At 41.9% G+C, this 18,952-nt stretch overlaps 1 protein-coding gene across 1 annotated transcript; it reads left to right on the top strand.

Moving 5' to 3' along the window:
* Positions 1 to 2,099: 2,099 nt before the first annotated feature.
* Positions 2,100 to 9,746, top strand: cbx4 (chromobox homolog 4 (Pc class homolog, Drosophila)). Its single transcript, XM_004558336.6, has 5 exons — positions 2,100 to 2,462; positions 2,570 to 2,613; positions 3,310 to 3,375; positions 5,284 to 5,350; positions 6,678 to 9,746. Exons 1-5 carry the CDS (start codon positions 2,190 to 2,192, stop codon positions 8,076 to 8,078), a joined length of 1,851 nt encoding a protein of 616 aa, XP_004558393.3. The 5' UTR covers positions 2,100 to 2,189; the 3' UTR covers positions 8,079 to 9,746.
* The last annotated feature ends 9,206 nt before the right edge of the window (positions 9,747 to 18,952 follow it).

Below are 18,952 nucleotides of genomic sequence, written 5' to 3'. Positions count from 1 at the left end.
CTGTAAACGATTCGATCTACATGTGATGACTTTCCAAAGTGATCAGAAAAATTACCACGGTGCTTCGGGACAAATGGAAATCGCAGGTGTGATAAAACATTCACACCGGTCCACATAAAGTGAGCTCAAGCTCGTGTGGGAGGGGAAAAAATCTAAAAGAAAGAAAAGAATCCTCACACATCTGTAAAAATAATAAAAGTGTCATTCCTGGTGTTGGCAACAGTGTTTTAATTCAGAATAATGCGCGATTATTAAATCCCACTGAGATGAAGCCCACTGATTGCAGACTCATTGTGAAATATATTCAGGTTACATGATGTTGCGCTGTGATCAGATCTCCCCGACAAGCAGAGTCAGAGGATTTTCTAAATGAATGTCTTTGTCTTGACGCAGACATCAGGCGTCCCTCCCGCCGGTACAAACATAAAATGATAGATAATTTGTATTTTGGGTTTCTGTTGAGTAAACAGAGCTGACTGTGAAGACTGTACAGCTCCCAGATTTGTGCTTTTTTTCCCCCTTTGGTCTGTGCAGTTTGGAGCTCGACGATTTTGAAGGCGCTTTTCGATTCGACAGAAAAGATTAACAACGTATTCTTCTTGTCACGACCTTTGTTTGTTTGTCACAAACTTAAATTCTCACTCTCTCTCCCCCCCTCTGTGTCTCTGCCTCTCTCTCCCCTTTCGTGCTGTTGCTAGGGAAGCAGGGCGTATACGCTCCCTGGCCGCGGATGAAGGGCATGGAGAAAAAACGGGAATAGCGCATAAATAGTTGGCTTTAATCGAGCTTGTTTGTGACGGGTTGGCTCTTAACCCCCTCCAGCACACATTTCAGGGCTCAAACTCGGGAATTAAAGAGTGTAAAATGCGATATTTCGGCGCTTTTGCGCCATTACCTTATATGGCAGGGCAGAGATATATCGTGCCTGTATTTAATAGGCTGTCCGCTGCCGCTCTGCTTAGAGGCTTCGTTTTAACCCTTGTGGTGCTGAATTTTTTTTTGAAGCGAGAAAAGCTTGGGCTTTTTTGGCTTGTTAGTTTCTTTATGGCAGCATCGGCTCATCGCACACAAACGAAATTTGCCGTTTTTGCTGATTACGGTTTGTTGCGATCACAATTTACGCACAAAAACTGTACTTTTGTGCACTAATAAAGTCCATATAAATCAGCTGACTAAACGTGGATGACATTTACAGCCCAGAAAACATGCTCACTGCTCATGTGGTTTATGCCGCTTGATTTAAATTGTCTTTATGTGGATACGGCCAATATTTCAAGCTATAAAAGGCTATCGTGGTGATTTCTGGGGGGATGGGGTCGAATCAGGGGCTGTGGGAGCTGATTCGACTGCTTTAAAGTTGTCACAGGTAGAGTAAAAGCTGCACAGCAACCCCTTTCTCGTTTGTCAAATTAACAGCACCGAGCCCAGGGAACATGGCACTGGTTTGACTATCTCAGCGTGTGTGACCTATATTTGCACAGCGCCGTTAGAAAGCTCCACTGTGCACATCTACAACTGTGCTGATTCACGGAGAGGGATAGCAAACAAAAAGAGAACTTCTACTTTTAAATAACTTAGTCAGCTAGTCTGATGTGGGGTGATGGCCCGAGCTTTGGTGACACTGGGCTCTCGCGTAAAAGGTCGGGGCCCACCTTTGTTCCCGCGCTTATAGACTGGTCTCTTGATAAACCAGTGTTTGCTCCACAGCAGAAAACAGGTGACTAAACGGAATTTCAGCCCCAATCACTCGCAGTATTACACGACTGCTCCGATACTGCTGGAAACAGATCACCTTAACTTCTGCTGGAGTATCGCGCTCATTTTAATTTGCATGGCTGATGCAAACGAGTCTGCCTTTTACCTACACCTGTGCGTGAAGTGTAGTTGAATAAAAGTCATTCAGAGTGATTTCAGTGGCTTCTGGGGTGTTCACGAGCGTCTCCACTTTTACGTTTGACAGCAAAGCATTACATTAGCACCATTACAGGGGCGGGTTTCGTGCTCGTGACGATAAAGTTGGGATTGATTTGAATTCCCAAACATTCGTCCCGCCGTCCGGTACGCTCGGGATAAAAAAAAAACCTTTCTGCAAGGTCCCCCAATCCACACTGCCCCCCTCCCCTCCTGACGTCACACGGCGAGCTGAAGCTATTGCACGAACAGAGCTGCTCGCAGCCGCACTACTGTGAATGTCTGTACGCTCAGTACCAAGATCGTGGAGTGTGCAAAGGAGAGAGAGGGAGAGCGGTGGGGTGGGGGGGATACAGTTGAATTCGGATACAACTGGAAAACTACCAAGCGCGCACAGCACGCACCGAGCGGACGGCACATCGACTGTGCGTAGCCAGCAGTACATCTACTCCCCGTCCGCTTTCGATCAGATTGAGCCGAGAATGGAGCTCCCTGCCGCTGGAGAGCACGTCTTTGCGGTGGAGGGGATCGAAAAGAAGCGCATACGAAAGGTAAAGAGACACGAAGCGTCTTTGTAGGAAAGAAATGGGGGTTAAAAAAAGCGCGGACGATGAAAATGTCGGGTTTAAAAAAATGTTCTCCTTCTCCACCATCACAGGGCAAGATAGAGTACCTGGTCAAGTGGCGAGGCTGGTCTCCCAAGTAAGTCTTACTGCACGCTTTCTAATGCATTTCCAGCGATTCTGCATCGAAACGATGCATTTCAATATTATGTCACAAGATCAAGTGTTGTTACTTAAAAAAACGCAAACCATGAAGGGCGAGCGTGCACAGTGACTTGTACGCGCGCACGTGAGTGTGTGTAGAAGCTGGAAGAGCGCGGTCGGTATGCGTTTCAGTGTATCCGCGGATGCCTTCACTAATTTATGCGAGGGAAGGGGGGGCTAGGCACAGCCATGTAATCCCGTTTTAATTATTTCTGCTCTGCCAGCGAATTTTACGAGACAGGAGTGCTAAAATGGCCGACTGCATGTTGGTGCTGGAGAAGCGTTTGGAGAGCTCACACAGACGCTTTCTGTTTGACATTTCCCCCCTCTGCCAGTGGATGTCCCCATGACTGGTAACCTGCTGCGGGCACTGCGACTTAGCGGGGTTCCTTGCAGATTCGATCATCTTGATTTAATAACAGTAAAATAAAAAAAACAAAGCAGGAACCATTTGTTTTTACATTACACTGGAGATCTGGATACAGCTTTCCTTTCTAACTGCACATTAGTTGTGAAGACGTGGGAGTGTGTGTGTGTGTCATAGGCAAAGCCCTGTGCGCCTGTCAGCTGGGGGTGGAAAAGCCAGGCTGCACGTGCCAGCTTTCTGACAGTTGTTTGCTCCTCTCTGTAGATACAACACATGGGAGCCAGAGGAAAACATCCTTGACCCGCGCCTCCTCGTCGCGTTTCAACACAGGTGAGAGAGACGTGGACTTCGGACGAGGCCGCTCAGCCTCCAGTGCAGCCATGGCCATATAAGGGCATGGGAGGAGGGGCGCGCTAGTAACTCTAGCCCTAACCCCCCCCCCCCTCCTTTTCTCCCTGGTGTAAAAACTCTAGGGATATGATATTGAGAATTCCCCAATGTGCTAATGGACTGAAGGGATCTGCACGAGGACCTCCATTTTCTCTTTATAAAAATCTATCATAATAAATGTGATTTTTTTTTTGTTGTTGTTGTTATTTTTGGCCTGGAGAGCTACAAGGATGGCCATTGGCCAATCTAACAGAGAAAACAGGAGAAGGTGCATTTGCCACAAAATGCATGAAGGACAGTTAAAAGGCAGTGTAATCTGTGCGTGATAATGTTTGACGCGTTAATTTGCTGTGCAGTCAGGAGCCAGAGGATAAGCTGCACTGTGGAGAGTGTGACTAGTGTTCAGGACATGAGCACAGCAGGTTTGTTGTGGGTTTCGATGTGAGGAGGGCCACGCTGCTGCCTGATGGGATTCTCCTCACTATTAGTTTGCCAAAAGGCTAGGCTGGCTTCTGCTCAGCATTCAGTTTTGACACATCCTATGAAATTATCTTCATTTTGGACCTTGGATGCTTGTGTTGACAGCCTGCTATCAATCTGGGTTTACCCAGAGGCCCGTAAAACAATCAAGAATGGGTCAATGTCTACCTAAGAGGTGGAGATGTTAGTTCATTCAAACTCTACAGCGCACAAACAACTACATCTTGTCTGGGTTGCTGGACCCATGCAGCCCCTGAGATCTTTTCTCTCTCTGTAGACCAGGAGGCAGCAGCTCATGGGACTGGGTAAAGACATGATGGCTGGGGAAAGGAATTTGCTTCTCTGAAAAGGCTAATTGACACGCAAGCGCTCTTCAACGTTTCCAGTGTACCGCTCTCATATTCCCCCACAGCCTGCTTGCCCGCCTGCCTGGTTCTGTGTGTGTGTGGCTGTGTGCTGATGGTCATGGAGTGCTGCCTCTGCACTGTGTGTGTGTGTGTGTGGATTCCTCTCTGCTCCCAGTGGATGGGGGATGGGATTCGACGAGGGAGTCTGTAATTGCCAAATCTTCTGTGAATAGGGGTCACCCCGTTAGTCGCCTTTTTGAAATCATACACATTATAACAGCGTCGACTGTTTATTGTGGCAATCTTCTGGCAGCGCCGATAGTTTGAACATCTGTAGCAACAATAGGCTGGCTTTACTCGCGCCTGGTGACGCCTGTGTACAGCCGGCCTTCGCCCACTGCTGTTATTTATGAGCCAAGTGATGAGTAGAGGTTTATATCAGGGAGCAATATTTCAAAGACCGGGCCTGGTCTAGCCAGTGCAACTACAAAAACACACGTCTGCATCTCCTCCCTCAATAAAAACAGCTCCAGTAGATGTTTGTTATTAATCTGATACTCTTCACCCTGCACTTTCAAAGTGTAGGCGTTGTCTTGCACAAGGCCTGGCATTAGGGTGTATCCCAGATGTACTCCACAATGTAGTATTTATCCCTTTTCATTTGTACCTCATGACCCTAATTAGAGATTGAATGTAAGAAGAGGGAAGGGTGTGCTGTAGGAGGGAGGATGTTTGAGATTCTCCCTGCTTTAGCCTTAATTGAATTTCTTCAGTATAATGAGAATAAGGAATGGACCGATTACCATGGAGAGCTATGCAAATAAGGACCATAATGCTTTGCAGTGGGTCACATGCGGGCATTCATTAGTCCTCTAAATCAAAATTCCACTTTTGACCTTGAATAATTCAAGCGTCAGACGTGTAGGTTTCTAAAGATGTCTGGGAAATGAAGCATTTTATATGTTTATGGGAGACGAGCATGTTGCATGAGATTTAATGCCATTATTCTTTGTTTTCACAGAGAGAGGCAAGAGCAGCTGATGGGATATCGAAAACGTGGGCCGAAACCAAAACATCTTTTTCTCCAGGTATTGTATGAGTCATCACAACACGGTTTCCGTAGAAACATTTCCACTGAATCTGTCAAAGGCTTAAACAGGAGGGATACTGTCAGGTGAGCTAGAGCTGCTGTCTTGTTATCGTGTGTTGCTTTCTTTCTTTGGTTTTTTTAAGGGGGGGGGGAGGGGGGTGCAGCTGAATTTCACTCCTCACTCATTCTGAAACTGGGTCTTATGCCTGAGGGTTTTTTTTTTTTTTCATTGTTTTTTGAACCAAGTGAATCAGTACCAGTGGAAATGTTTTCTTTCATGTTGCCATTTGTTATCCCAAGACGAAAATATATGGTTCAAAGCAGCATTCCGCTTTAATTTCCTCAGCTCAGGCATTTAAAGGCCTGAGCTTACATGACCTGAGCCAAGTGTGATTATATATTTTGAGCGACTCGGAGCTGATTGTTATGGACTGTCACTCCTTAAGAGGCATACCATCCTGCCAGAGTCACACGTGGCCGACAATCTGAGATGGAGCGTGACACGTCAGGTGGCACTTCACTGACCTGAGGTCATAGTCAAATCGTTCGGCTACCGCGTCTCTGACGTCAGCGTGGTCGGCCTGTACTGGTAAAGCAGGAGGGGGCAACATGGTGGGAGGGTGGCGGCGAGCTGAGAGCTCGTTGGATAGTTTTATTCGATCGCTGATAGGTTTTATAATTTTTTATATTAGGTCTTCAAGCAACAAATGTTAGTTTATTATTTTTTATGCCCAACCCATAAAAGAACAAACGGCTTTGTAAATGGACTGGTTCTTATGCAGCGCTTTGCTGCTGTACTTCCACACACACATTCATACTCCAGTGAAAGCATTGGTGAGTAACTTGGGTTTCAGTATACTTCAAACCACCAACCTTCCTATTATTAGATGACCTGCTGCACCTCCTGAGGTACAGTCACCCCTTTGTCAAGCCTGACCACACAATTCTGTTATGACTAATGTCTTAATGAAGCTATCTTAGTGTACTCAGTTCAGTTTTCAGTTTTAAAAAATATGCATGACAAATTCGGTGGAGCAGTTTAGAAAAACTACTACTTCTGAAAACAAATCTTGCACAAGCATTTTGGCTGTTATAAGCACTTCCCTTTAGTGTTGCCAAATAAGCAGAGATTCCATAATAAGGTCGGTATGTTACTTAACCCTAACCCTTCTCTGGTTAAGAGCTTTAATTTTACTTTAAACAATCCCAGAATTTCAGTCAGTTTTCTCACATTTTCTTTATTTTGTTACCGTATTGTGGAGTACAGTGCAAGCTTTGTCTAAATGTGGGTAAATTGCTGAATTGAGTCTCATCTCTTATTGAAGGTGCCCTCGTTTGCCCGAAGATCAAGCATTCCTGCTGGTTTTGAAGAAACATCTCAGGATGCAGAAGGCAACCTGAAGTCTGATCCCATTCAGGCACAGCAGCGCTCCCAGCCTCAGCAATACCAGCTGAACAGCAAGAAGCACCATCAGTACCAGCCCAGCAGCCAGGAGGTCCCCGGTGACCAGCTGGCCAGCAACAAGAAGAAGTTCATCTATCAGCTAAACAGCAAGAAGCACCACCACTATGAGCCCGACCCAAATATGTACGACACGCAGGCCTCTAGGCTCAAAGAGGTGGTTAAAGTTCAGGAGGCAGCGAGTAAACCTGCAAATCCAGGCTGGAACTTACCTCTGGCCCTGCAGCAGAAGTGGATCCGTGACAAAGACACAGGCTGCCTGAGCAAAGTCAAGGAGCTGGCCGTGGAAGTGAGGAAACCGGCTGTTAAAGAGGCGGAGAGTGAGCACGCCCTTAAGCCCAATCCCAAGGATGCAACCCTGCCGAGTGCTATTAGCAGCAAAATGAAGATAATCAAGAATAAAAACAAGAATGGACGTATTGTTATTGTCATGAGCAAATATATGGACAGTAACAAGGTTCACGGTGCAAAGGGTAAACACGGGGAATCATCAAGGGAAGACAAACCCCAAAACATGAAGACGTCAGAAAACAACCCAGCACATGCAACCAAATTGGAGGAGCACCTGGAGAACGGTATCCCCAAAGAGATTTGTAATGGAAGTTCCCTCTCTGTAGCGGAGCATCCTATAAAGTGTTCCCCAAAGGACAGGCATTTCTCCAAACCTTCACCAAGCACAGCAGAGGAATACAACACCGAAGTGGCTCGTGGTCAAGCTGATTTACCGGACGATTTACCCTTACAGCTGACCGCTAGCTCTCCTATGACTTCTTGGGCTGTTGACACCAACATTCCAACGCCAACAGCTGTCGACCAGATCCGGATCCCTTCTTTTCCCGCTGACCGCAAGAGAAAGCTCTCCGATCCCGTGGAGGATAGGAGTGTATCCAAAATCTACCTGAGTTCGAGGAGCTTCAGCGTGCCCAGCACTGTGGTCACGCCACCTCAGGATAAACCTATGGACCTCCACTGCAACGGCCCACGCCAGAGCGGTGTATGTACGTACGAGGATTTGGGTAGTCAAGAGGAGCCGATGGACCTCAGCTGCCCAAAGACTAAGAAGCAAGCTCCAGCAGAAACGCCGCCGGAGCCAGAGCCTGCTGTCAAAGATGCACCTCCTGTGACAGAGGACACGCAGATATCCACAGAGGCATCTAAAGAAGCGCCTGTTAAAAAAACCTCCCCTTTTATGGGAAATATCATCATCACTGACATCACAACAAACAGTCTCACTGTAACCTTCAAGGAATACGTTTCTTTCTAAGAAACTATTGATAAAACGGGACTAGTGTTTACCAATTGGACGATCCTGTTCATATGTGCATATGTTTAAAAAAAAAAAAGAAGAAGAAAGAAAGAAAAGAAGAAAAACACCAGAATTTTGTATATATGGAAATTTATAATTTATCATGAAAATTCAATATGTTTCTTATAATGTTTTATACTGTAACTCCTCTCTGTGACGTCATAGCCAAGAAAGTGCCCTCGAGGATTTGAGCGAATACATTCAGGTGGAAATATTCACCGAGAAAAGAAAATAATTTCTGGTTTAAAATCTGTTAATTTGTCATACGGAGCTTGATGGGAAACTTTTGCTGTTGTTTCATACCTGTACCAAACTTATAACCCGAGATGTATGAAGGTTTATACGTCTTTTGTATTAACGGTATCTCTTATTTTGGTCCTGATAGAAGCTAGAGAGGACGTTGTTGAGTATATGCTGATCAAAGATCAATTCGAAAGCACTTAATTACATTTTCCACACGTTTACTTGTGTCATTACTACCAGAGAAACAGCTAGTCTCTTTGATTTTTCTTTGTTTTTTGTGGGGGGGTTTTAAATCCCAGACAAATACCCTGACACTGAAATGGCCTGTTTTGTTTGCAGCTTGGTTTAAGGATTATGATTGCCCATGAAATGCAAATTTGGAAAGCAGGTGCGTCTGAAAACTGTGTAAACACAGTGGCAACAGTGGGACACACTCAGCTGCAACGACGGCTTTTAAGTGACGTTCCCAGCCTTTTCTTTTTACTGGGACGCTGCAAAAGCAGTCAGCAGCCGATGCAACCTGCACAATCTGCTAATATATTGCACATTCTCCCACTTAAGAATCATTTTAGGAAAATAAATAAATAACATGTAGACTTTTAAAGGCCCGTTGCACATGAAGAAGATGGTGTCATTTATCAAACGTGTCTTCCCGTCAAGATCACCCCCTCCCTTGATTAGATTGGGGTTTATTACCATACTGCTGATATATTGCTGGAGTTTAAAACACTGCTAGTCTTGTTAGAAGGCTTAACGTCACACTGCTTTACAACATTCATCTCATTTTTCTTTCAAAGCTCATCCTATGATCTGAGGAGTACAAGTGAGGACTATTTGTTGTACAAGGAAAAAAGGAAGCTGCCAGGGTCATAAATGAGTATGCTACAGAGATTAAATGTGAGTTACGAGACTGACTTTGTATACTGTTACATGCAATCCGATGAGTGCGAGCTGTTTCGACTATGCTGCTGAGAATTCAAATGTCAAAGCTGTTGGATGTACCCTACATTTGAGTCTAAACGGCTGTCTTATGCACATTTAAAGCCAGTGAGAATGCTAAAAATGCTATAATGTTAAAAATGAAGAGTGCATATTTATTGACACTGAGCATGTCGTTCGAGAAGCATTTCCCAGATGTCTGCTGCATCAGAAGTTGCGTGAATCCACTGAAGAGTTTCGCCCTCTCGGATGATTTTGAGTCTGTTTGCTACTTCTTCCCGTCCCCTCCTTTCACCTTACTCTGTTCATTCCTTCTTGCACTCATTTCAAAAGTCAAAATGATTGTTATAAAGTATGTTATACCCGGAGTTGGCTGACTTACAGCTGTTGGCGCAGCTTACTGACTGGTATGTTTCACAATAAAGAAAGAGATTTGACCTCTGATGTGTGGCACTGATATCTGCTGGGGGCAAACTGGGAGCGCTGTCAGTTTATAATTTGAACTGGCTTCCTTTTATGGGCTAACGTTTCACGGCCGCCCTTTAGAGTTCCAGTAAAAACCGCCGTGCGTATCAATGCTCTCACCCTGCAGTTTGTCTGAAGCCTCCTGGCTCACGCTTGGACAGAATGAAGCGTTAAACTTTAGAAACATTAACTTGGCTGTTAAGCAAAAACAAAATAGGAAAACAGATCATGTTGCATAATCACTAATGACCCCGCACAAAGAGCGCTCTGTATTGCACAACTGCACCGGTCACTTGTATTATTAAAACCTTACCCAAGAATTATTTTTCTATAGCAGCTTGATCCAGAGCAGGAATCTAAAATCTGCTGAAGGAAGGAGGTTGTGTAATTCTTAGATTTTATCAAGAAGAAAGTCTTCATGGAGGGTGTTTGGCCTGATGCTGTTTTGCATTGTGCCGTCCAGCACAATGCAGAAAGGAAAGGACGTCAACAATAAGAGGTTTGAAAAAAAACCCAGTCTGCTACACTCTAAAAAGTAATTAATGTGACCTTTAGTCATTACTTACATATATATGTTGTTGTGAAATGAAAAATCAAGTTCATAAATACTGTTAGACTTCCTAATTAAAAATTTTATTTTATTGAGTTCGGGTGACACATAAATTATGCCTCTTTACTCAATATATAATCGTGATTTGTCTGAATTTAAAATCTTCTATTAATCAAAAAACAATATAATTTTAAGTTCTGTCGATGTAAAATACAACTTGATGACGTGTAAACAGCTCACAGTTCCCTTCTTCTACTCAAGCGGACATATTCAACAGCACGTGTTCAAGGTTTATCATAGCTGTCTTTAGCTGTGTTCGTCGCGAACGGTGAGTAATTTTATGCGAAATTACACATATTTGCAGTCGCTCTGGATTTTGTTAGTTTACTTTAAAACAACGACGTAACATACATAACATACATCTTAGCTTGCCCCCGCGTTTGTGTGTTTCAATATACACACAGCAGCTAATTCCACGATAGCATAAATTGTTGGGCTCTTTTTGGAAAATTTAACACTGACGTTACTCTAATGCAGACCACTGTAATTGTCTTATAATTATTAAAAGATAGCGGACGTTGTTAGCCCCGGCGCTAACTACTATGCTAACGTAGCTAGCCAAGCTAAGTTGTGTTCACTGTGATTTTATTTTTGAAATGTGAAATTTATTTTTTGAAGGGAAGCATTTTATGTTAGTAATTGATAAGAAACGCTTCTAAATTTTCGTAACGGTGACGGTGAAGTTCAACCCCATTAGTCCGGTGTGTCTGTTGACCGCTAAGAGCGGTTCTTCACCGTCTGCTCGGCCTATTTTCACAGGTAAAAGACCAGACACCATCTTGGTTGGGTCCCCATTCGCCGCCAGTGCATTTTTTCTACTGAGGAATGTATTCACCCATGGTAAATAAGGAAAATGTTTAAATATTTTTCCAAACGGATAAGGCAAGAAAGGTCAATAATCCCACATATGGTTTCAGTAGTATGCCAGTTTTTGCAACACTAGGGTGCACAAAAATGACCATAGCTGCTGACTCAGCATTGATTCCAATTTGGTTTTGGAGAATGAAATGAAAACAGATCAAGTGGGATTATTGACATTGTAGCTTGTGTATAAAAAGTTTGGGGTTTTTTTTGTATTTACTGTCAGAAATGATTCTGTCCTGTCATGCCACACCTTATGTTTGCTTTTGTTGATAAAAAACAACTAAAATATATATATATATATATATATATATATATATATATATATATATATTTTAGTTTTTTTTTTTGTTTGTTTGTTTTTTGAGTTAACACATTCCTCAGTAGAAATACATGCACTGGGGGCGAGTGGAGACCCCTCCAAGATCGCGATCGGTGGGGATACACGCTCCAACAGACTGGCCCAGTCCATGTCACCTCTATGTATATTTGATCTATGGAAAGCCACGTTAGGCTTTCCAGCACCCAGTGTATTCAGGTCTATGTAGTTTTGAATGTTTGGTTCTAGCTCACACAGCTTTGACAGGTGAAACTTATTCACTGTATTGAAGACTCACAGGTGAAGTTGAAAATACCATCTTTTGTATTTTTGTGCAGGCACAACTTTCTGGTGTTATACACTGTCCTGGCGTTGCAGATCTAGGGGTTCCAGTTAAGACGTGGTCAGCCTTCTAAAGAAAGTGGGAATCTCACCGAAATATTCAGTTACTTTGCTGTGTTTCTTGCCAGGACAAAGGCTCAAACCATCATCTTCTCCTGGTACCAAGGGACCTTCTTAACAAGTAAGCTTGAATTGAGTAATTCAGAATCATGAATCATGCTGACTGCAAATGAAAAGTATGAATTGACATGAAGGATTTTCAGAAGCCGATTTGGACTTGGGACTACATTACGACAAAGCACTGCTGTAAGCCTCCACATGGTTATAACACAGCAGTTGAAGCCACTGCCGACCAGTGTCTATAAACCAACATGCTATTTGTGCAATATTTCTTCAACAAATCAAAGATCCATCCATTGTTACTGCAGCTTACTATGCTTGTATAGTAGTGGCTGTGTGTGTTTGTTTATGGAAGCTGGAGGCTTTTTCAACTGTTGCGTTATATCCATGCACCATACAGTGGATGTTTACAGCGGTGTTTGTTGTAACTGCAATGTAGTCTCAAGTCTAAATCAGCTTCTGCAAATCTTCCGTGTTACTTTTGCACTTTTCATTTGCCGTGAACATGATTACTAAGCTCCCAAGAAATATTTGTTTTCATTACTGAGTCATTTTAATCACTTTTGCACACAACATGCTAGCACCTGCTATTCACTTACATTGTTTATGCTCTGCTAAAGCAAATGGATTGCTTCCGGAGAATTAGTGTGCTGTTTACAAAAGGCTTGTTTCTCACTTTCTAACTGTGACAATATGGCAATAGATAAAATTTCACTTAGAAGTGGAATAACCCTTAAAAATGATTTATTAGATTTTCTTTTCAAAGTGGAAAAACAAAACTGTGAAAAACAAGACATTTTTTATTTTAAACGTTGGATTATGGTTTAATTTAGCTTTTAAAAATTACAGAATGACAAAGTAAAATCACTGAAAAACACAAAAGACAACCTGTTTTAGCTTATTTTCCTACCTGTAGTAGTTCATTCCCTTATGCACGTCATCCTGAAGTGCTTGAGCTATGTATTTTATACATCCTAACATTTAATTTCTCCTACAGGGATGAGGAGGAGCTCAACGCAGACCTTGCAATGCAAATCATGAAGATTGCTATCATTGGTGATGGGCCTGCAACCATCATCGTTGAGGGATCCAAGATCCTGGAGAGGATTGATGTTGCCAGATCCTGTGCTTTGATGATGGGAGTAATCTACGCTCTGAACCTTACCTATCCCAAGCAGCTGAAATTTACCTTTGAGGTATTTCAAAAGCTATGCCTTGAGCTTGATGGACAAAAAGCCAGCTCTAAAGTAATGAATCTTAAGTTTGGTATTTTCTAGAGCAGACTTGATAGACCATTCGTGAGTGAGTTTCACAAAAACCTTATTCCTGCATTTCTGGCACTACTTCAATGTGTTTTACTAAATTTTAAAGCGCTGTTCTTAAGTCTTCTGAGTTAATGTTTTGCCGTGCCTTAAATGCTGTTATTTGCACATTTTTAAGGAATGCGTTTAATTTCTCCCATGACCTGTGTTCTGAGGGTATTGGTGTGTTTTAAAGTTTGTGTAATGCCCTCTTTAGCTGGCCTTAATCTTGAGGGTGAAAAGTCAAATATAGAAGAGAATCAAGAATACTTTGTAAGAGTGCTGACAAAGTTGAATGAAAGAAGCTTTGCTCATTTTATGTTTAAATTAGTGCATTTAATGTATAGCAGCCTGTCATCTATTGTTTTGATTCACTGTCACATGTTAAAGTTAAAAAAAAGAGGATTCAAGTAGTAGGTTGTATTACAATTTTAATACACAGCTCATTAAGTTTCAGCAGGCAACTTGTGTTCTAGGAAACTGAAGCCCACAAATCTTGCACTTCACGCGCACGTTAAAGAATTGTGATGTTTGTTATTGTAATTAAATGGGTCTAACTCATTTGAATACATCTTTCTGAATTTCTATTCTTTCTGAGCACCAGGTACGAGTCCCTTAGCTGATGTCCAGGTATTTGGCATCACATCTGCCGCATTCAAACAAATACACACAACATCCATTTCTTTTTCTGAAGGTCATGACACAAGAGCACACACAGCGCATGTTAAGGCTGACCTTCGTTTGGGGAAAAAAGTGATCGACAAGTTTCTAAGGTCTTAGAACCTTGACTTCTTTGTGGGCAGGCACCACCATGCATGAGCCTGCCCACGCGGTAGTCATGGTTATAAGACACAGCTTTTGATCAAGGTTGTATTTTGGAGCGACTTAGCCTGCTGGGAAACAGGTAAATGCCCTTATAGAATCTCCTGTGGGACCAAAAAATTACTACACTGTAACCAAAATATCATATTTGACCAACATAAATACTATTTATGCCGACAGTTAAGTTCATTTTAATTATAAATGTGTTTTATTTTGATCAAAAAGCTACTTCACCATACATAAATATAATCTTGGATCAACTTAAATTCCTGTGTATTTGTTGACAATTATTAAGTTCATGTTACTCAGAATGTGTTTTTTTTTTGTGGCCAAAAAGTAACTTCACTATACGTAAAATTCACGTTGGATCAACTTAAATTTTTGTGTTCTAGTCGAAAATTATTAAGTTAATTTTACTTAAGAATGTTTTTACTTGTGGCCAAAAAAGCTACTTCACCATACTCAAAAATATTGCTTTGAATTAATGCTATTCTGCCAGAAGTTGGCTTAACTCAAAAATTCTAGTGGAAAACGTTAACATGTTTTTTTTATTTGAACCAATGTTTTATTTATTAGAGTGTAGGAGGCTTTATTGTGTTTCCAGCTTGCTGTAAAACAGGTCTGTGTGGCCTGCGGCACAATGACACAGCAAGTTTTTCTGCACTGTCATCATACAGAAAGGGCTGATACTCGAGTGCACGACTTTTTGTGAATCATCTCTAAACACTGACCTTTCTTGACACCTTCAAACTCTGTGGGCCTCTTCCAGACTTTATGAAGGCCCGGGGAGCCTGGAGCCAGGTCTGAAACTGTACGGAGAAACAATCTACTCTGTTATAAGAGGATTACAAACTGATTAGAGGCATAACATTTGCATGGTGTGACAAACAGAAAGGCCCGGAGAAATGTGTGAGGTGTATTTTGGTTGTTTCTTTAGTCAAGTCATTGTCTGTCAGTGACAGCTGACTGATCAAAATCAAACAACCATATAAGGAAATGAAAACCTACAAAAGAGGGCCACAATGGTGCTCTATCGTTACAGAACGAGTCATGTGAAGTACTTTAATTACTTTAATAATTAATATATTATTGCCAGGTTTAATTAAAAGTGATCCCGGAGCAAAGTGAACCATTTAACGTCGCTTTCTTCTATTTTTTTTTTATTATTATTTTTTGGGTGGGGGCGTGGGGGGGCGAACTAGCTGCCCTGTAATCTTGACATTAATGCCAACTTAGAGTTAGTTTTTAGGAGACCAACTATATCAGTTTCTTGATTTTCAGAGAGGAAAAAAATCAACCTCTTTGATAAACAAATGCATTTTTCCACCTACGTAGGTGGAAGACTGCAGGCACAATAGGTGACGCATATAATGAGGAGGTAATCTGCTGGCATTTTTACAAGAATGAGCTCACTTCCGGTCTAAATGACACTCTCACATAAACCTTTATCGAACATTTCAGGCCATTCCCCCTCTTTCTCTGAGATTTCGTTTTGGAAATGGCCCCTTAATAATCTTGTAATATAGACTTAATTAACCAGACTTTCAGCTAAAGCGGGCAATAGATTATGAGTTACTATTTATTTATCCAGGAATCATTTATTTGTGGATGAACTGGAAATGTATTTGTGGCCATTTTGGGGAGCTGAGGTGACCTGCTGAAGTCTCAAATGCTCGATGAATCCTAACAGGCCCACCGGAAGGTGTGCGGTCGACTGAAACTGGCAAATAAACTCATACTCTGTTTTCAGAGTGGTGAAGCTTAGTCGATATTTTCCTATATCTTATATATTTCATGCAGCTTTTTTCCACCCTGGCTTTTGAAATCTCTCTCGCTCTCTCTATGCGTGAGGCTCTCTCTACAGGCCTTCCGTGGCTTTGAACCTGTGAGCCAGTCATGCATCAGCAGCTATAGGAAACCGAAACATGTTTTAACAGGGGAACATATTTATAGACCAAGTGTGATGTTTCACATACCCCCTTTATCATCGTACCCAGCAGCAGCCTGCACACAGTGTCGGTTTCATCTCAGCAGTGCAGCCTCGCAGGAGTGCGCGAGCAGCAGGGATCACTTCTCTAATTTAAATCCCTGCGCGTGGACCGCTGGAGGCCTGCGACACCCCAGAAACGACAGAAATATGAAGGGATTCAAAATAGAAGCGAAGGCTCTTCATTTTCTCCCTTTTTAAAAATTTCCTTAAGCATCTTTTTTTTTATTTTTAATGGAGCTCATTCCTTTCAAAAGAGCAATTAAAACACATATAGCCCCCCCGCGCCTTAAAGAAACCTGAAAGAGGTTCTGGTGAGAAATTAGACATGGAGCTGCGGTTGCGTTTGCTGTTGTAGATAATGCTTTCTAATTCAAATCATGCGCTCATGTCTGATTCAGGCTGCAGGTCAAAGCCACACGGCTTCACATCTTCTCGCTTGTGGGTTTTTTTGTTGTTGTTTTTAAAACATCTGAGCAGCCACATTGAGCAGAAAATGTCGCCCGGTAAGTAGGACAGCGAGCTGTGCGCAGCAGTTGCCCAGAAACCAGAGAGCCAATAATGTTCTCACAGAGCCAGCTCTGTTTATTCATGTACGGCTGTCGCCATTGCGGCTCCTGCAGACCCACTTTTCACCGACTCGCAGCCAAATATGGAGAGCCGCAGAAGCAGCAACGTGTCTGTATGTGCGGCTGCCTCCTGTCAGCACGCACCAGTCCGCTCTCTGCCTCTGCAGAAGCAGTGTAGGCTGTACAGCCATTCTAGTACCGACAGGAAATGTCGGTCTACAGGCTATGACTATCAAAATGGTGGTTCATATTTCGACGGCAGCCACCACGCATCTTTTGTCCGCTGCGCTCCCGCCTTTGTCTGCTCCACTGCTGGGAAATTTAAAAAAAGAAGAAGAGAAAAAACAGACAGCAGCACAAGTTTATCAGCCAATTATCCACGATCTCTCAGACGATCGAGAGTAAAGACGGACAAATTGGTGCTGCACCTCTCCTCAGAGCAGACTGAGTGCCTCCTTCCTGATTTCTTTTTTTAGAGGGGGGGGGGGGGGGGGGGGGGGGGGGGTAATTTCATTCAGTAGGTCCCAAACATGAGATTAAACGTTTAAGTGATTCACATAAATTCAATTACATTCAGCATCTGTCCGCCTCTGTCCTCCTGTTTCCAAGAGTTTCACTTGAGGTGTTGTTTGAGGTGCTCATGTGAAAATTCAAGATCAGAGATCAGGGGCGAAATATATACACAAATACACATACATATACATATATATAGAGAGAGATTTTGCCTCTACAGATAATATTTTTAATCATCTTAAAATTTCATGATCAATCCATCTGTGGACGAAGCAGAGTCTTTAAGACAAAACAAATTGCCAATGGACCAAAAACTATCAATCAAAACAGATCAGCAGCGCGCACACAGCCAAACGCAACATCAGCATGAAGGTTTAATGTCAAATAATCCGTGCAGAGACTTGCTTTACTTATTCAACTGATACACTCTCGTACTCTGAGCTGGTCGTGCAGCTTTGCCTGTTTGTCATGTCAATAGATAAACTTTAGGAGGAAAAAAGTCGCAGAATCTTGGAACGAAAATTGCGCATTTCAAGCACCGTCCTCGTGTTTTTGCTGTTCAGAGCAACGTGAAATAAACTGCGCGGAATACATTTCAAACCTGGAAACCTTTCTGACTGACATCAGAAAGACACGCGTGGATGGCCTAACAATTCACTGTGATAAGGACTGTTTAAGAATAAAAACCCACTAGTTCAAGAGAAGCCCAAATGCATTATTATTAATATTATTTTTATCTAATTTTATTTTCATGCATTATTTTAACGAACATGAGCCCCACAGAAAATACAACTGGAAGGCACAGTCCTGCCCCAGTAATCAATACTCAGAATAAATGTTACAATCGCATTAAAAAATATCAAAGATATTCCAGAAAATGTAATACTAATAATAATAATAATAATAATAATAATAATAATAATAATAATAATAATAATGATGATGATGAAGCCAACAATTTCTGCATTTTTTTCTGATAATTTCTTTAATAACTGGAAATGATTTTATGTTCTCAATAAGTAATTATTTAAAATTAAATAAATGAATAAATAAATGGCTGATCTGTCCAAGCAGAAAGAAAGCCATTTAAAAAAATATTTCATTATTAATATTATTGTTATTATTATTATAGACAGAGTATGTAAGCGTTTGTGTGCATTATTTTAAATAACTCTATAGCAACTCAAAGTTTCAAAGTTCCTGACATGTTGTTTTCTCTCATATCTTCCCAGGATAAACTCTGATAGGATGCTGTGCTGCAAGATGTGATGTCGCCCATTTAAAATAAATAAATAAATCCCAAACAGATGCATATATATTTCGCTTTATTCGATTTTTATTTAGCTTACAAGTGAAAGCTGATGAAAGCTGGTTGAATTTCAGCCCATAGTCCAGTAAAATGAGATGTTCCAATTTAATCATTGACTTAATGAAAAATAATTGTTTATTGTGTCGTGCGGACTCTTTTAACGATTTATAAAAATTCTTCAGGGAGAAAGGGAGATGTTCGGGCCGAAAAAGAGGGGACCCAAGCCTGAGACATTTCTTTTAAAGGTGAGTGTTTGTATTTATTTCTGGGTATTCCGTTTTATTCGCTTGTCTTTCCGAGGCGTGGCTTCATGTGCACAGGCTGAACCATTTCAGTGATGTGTGCACTCCTATAAACTTTGATGCCACTGTGTTGTGGTTTCACTTTTTTGAAAACAATTGTAAGTTTAAAAAAATGTCTCCAAAGATCTCT

The sequence above is a fragment of the Maylandia zebra genome, linkage group LG4 (assembly GCF_041146795.1).
Source record: "Maylandia zebra isolate NMK-2024a linkage group LG4, Mzebra_GT3a, whole genome shotgun sequence".
Classification (NCBI taxonomy): domain Eukaryota; kingdom Metazoa; phylum Chordata; class Actinopteri; order Cichliformes; family Cichlidae; genus Maylandia; species Maylandia zebra.
This window is presented reverse-complemented; position numbering and strand designations above follow the sequence as displayed.

What these genes read in the sequence shown, in the direction of transcription:
- cbx4 (XM_004558336.6), top strand. Translation starts at nt 2,190, where the DNA reads ATGTCTGTACGCTCAGTACCAAGATCGTGGAGTGTGCAAAGGAGAGAG. An exon ending in AAAAGAAGCGCATACGAAAG is followed by an intron (nt 2,463 to 2,569) that starts GTAAAGAGACAC and finishes CCACCATCACAG; the next exon opens with GGCAAGATAGAGTACCTGGT. An exon ending in TGGCGAGGCTGGTCTCCCAA is followed by an intron (nt 2,614 to 3,309) that starts GTAAGTCTTACT and finishes TCCTCTCTGTAG; the next exon opens with ATACAACACATGGGAGCCAG.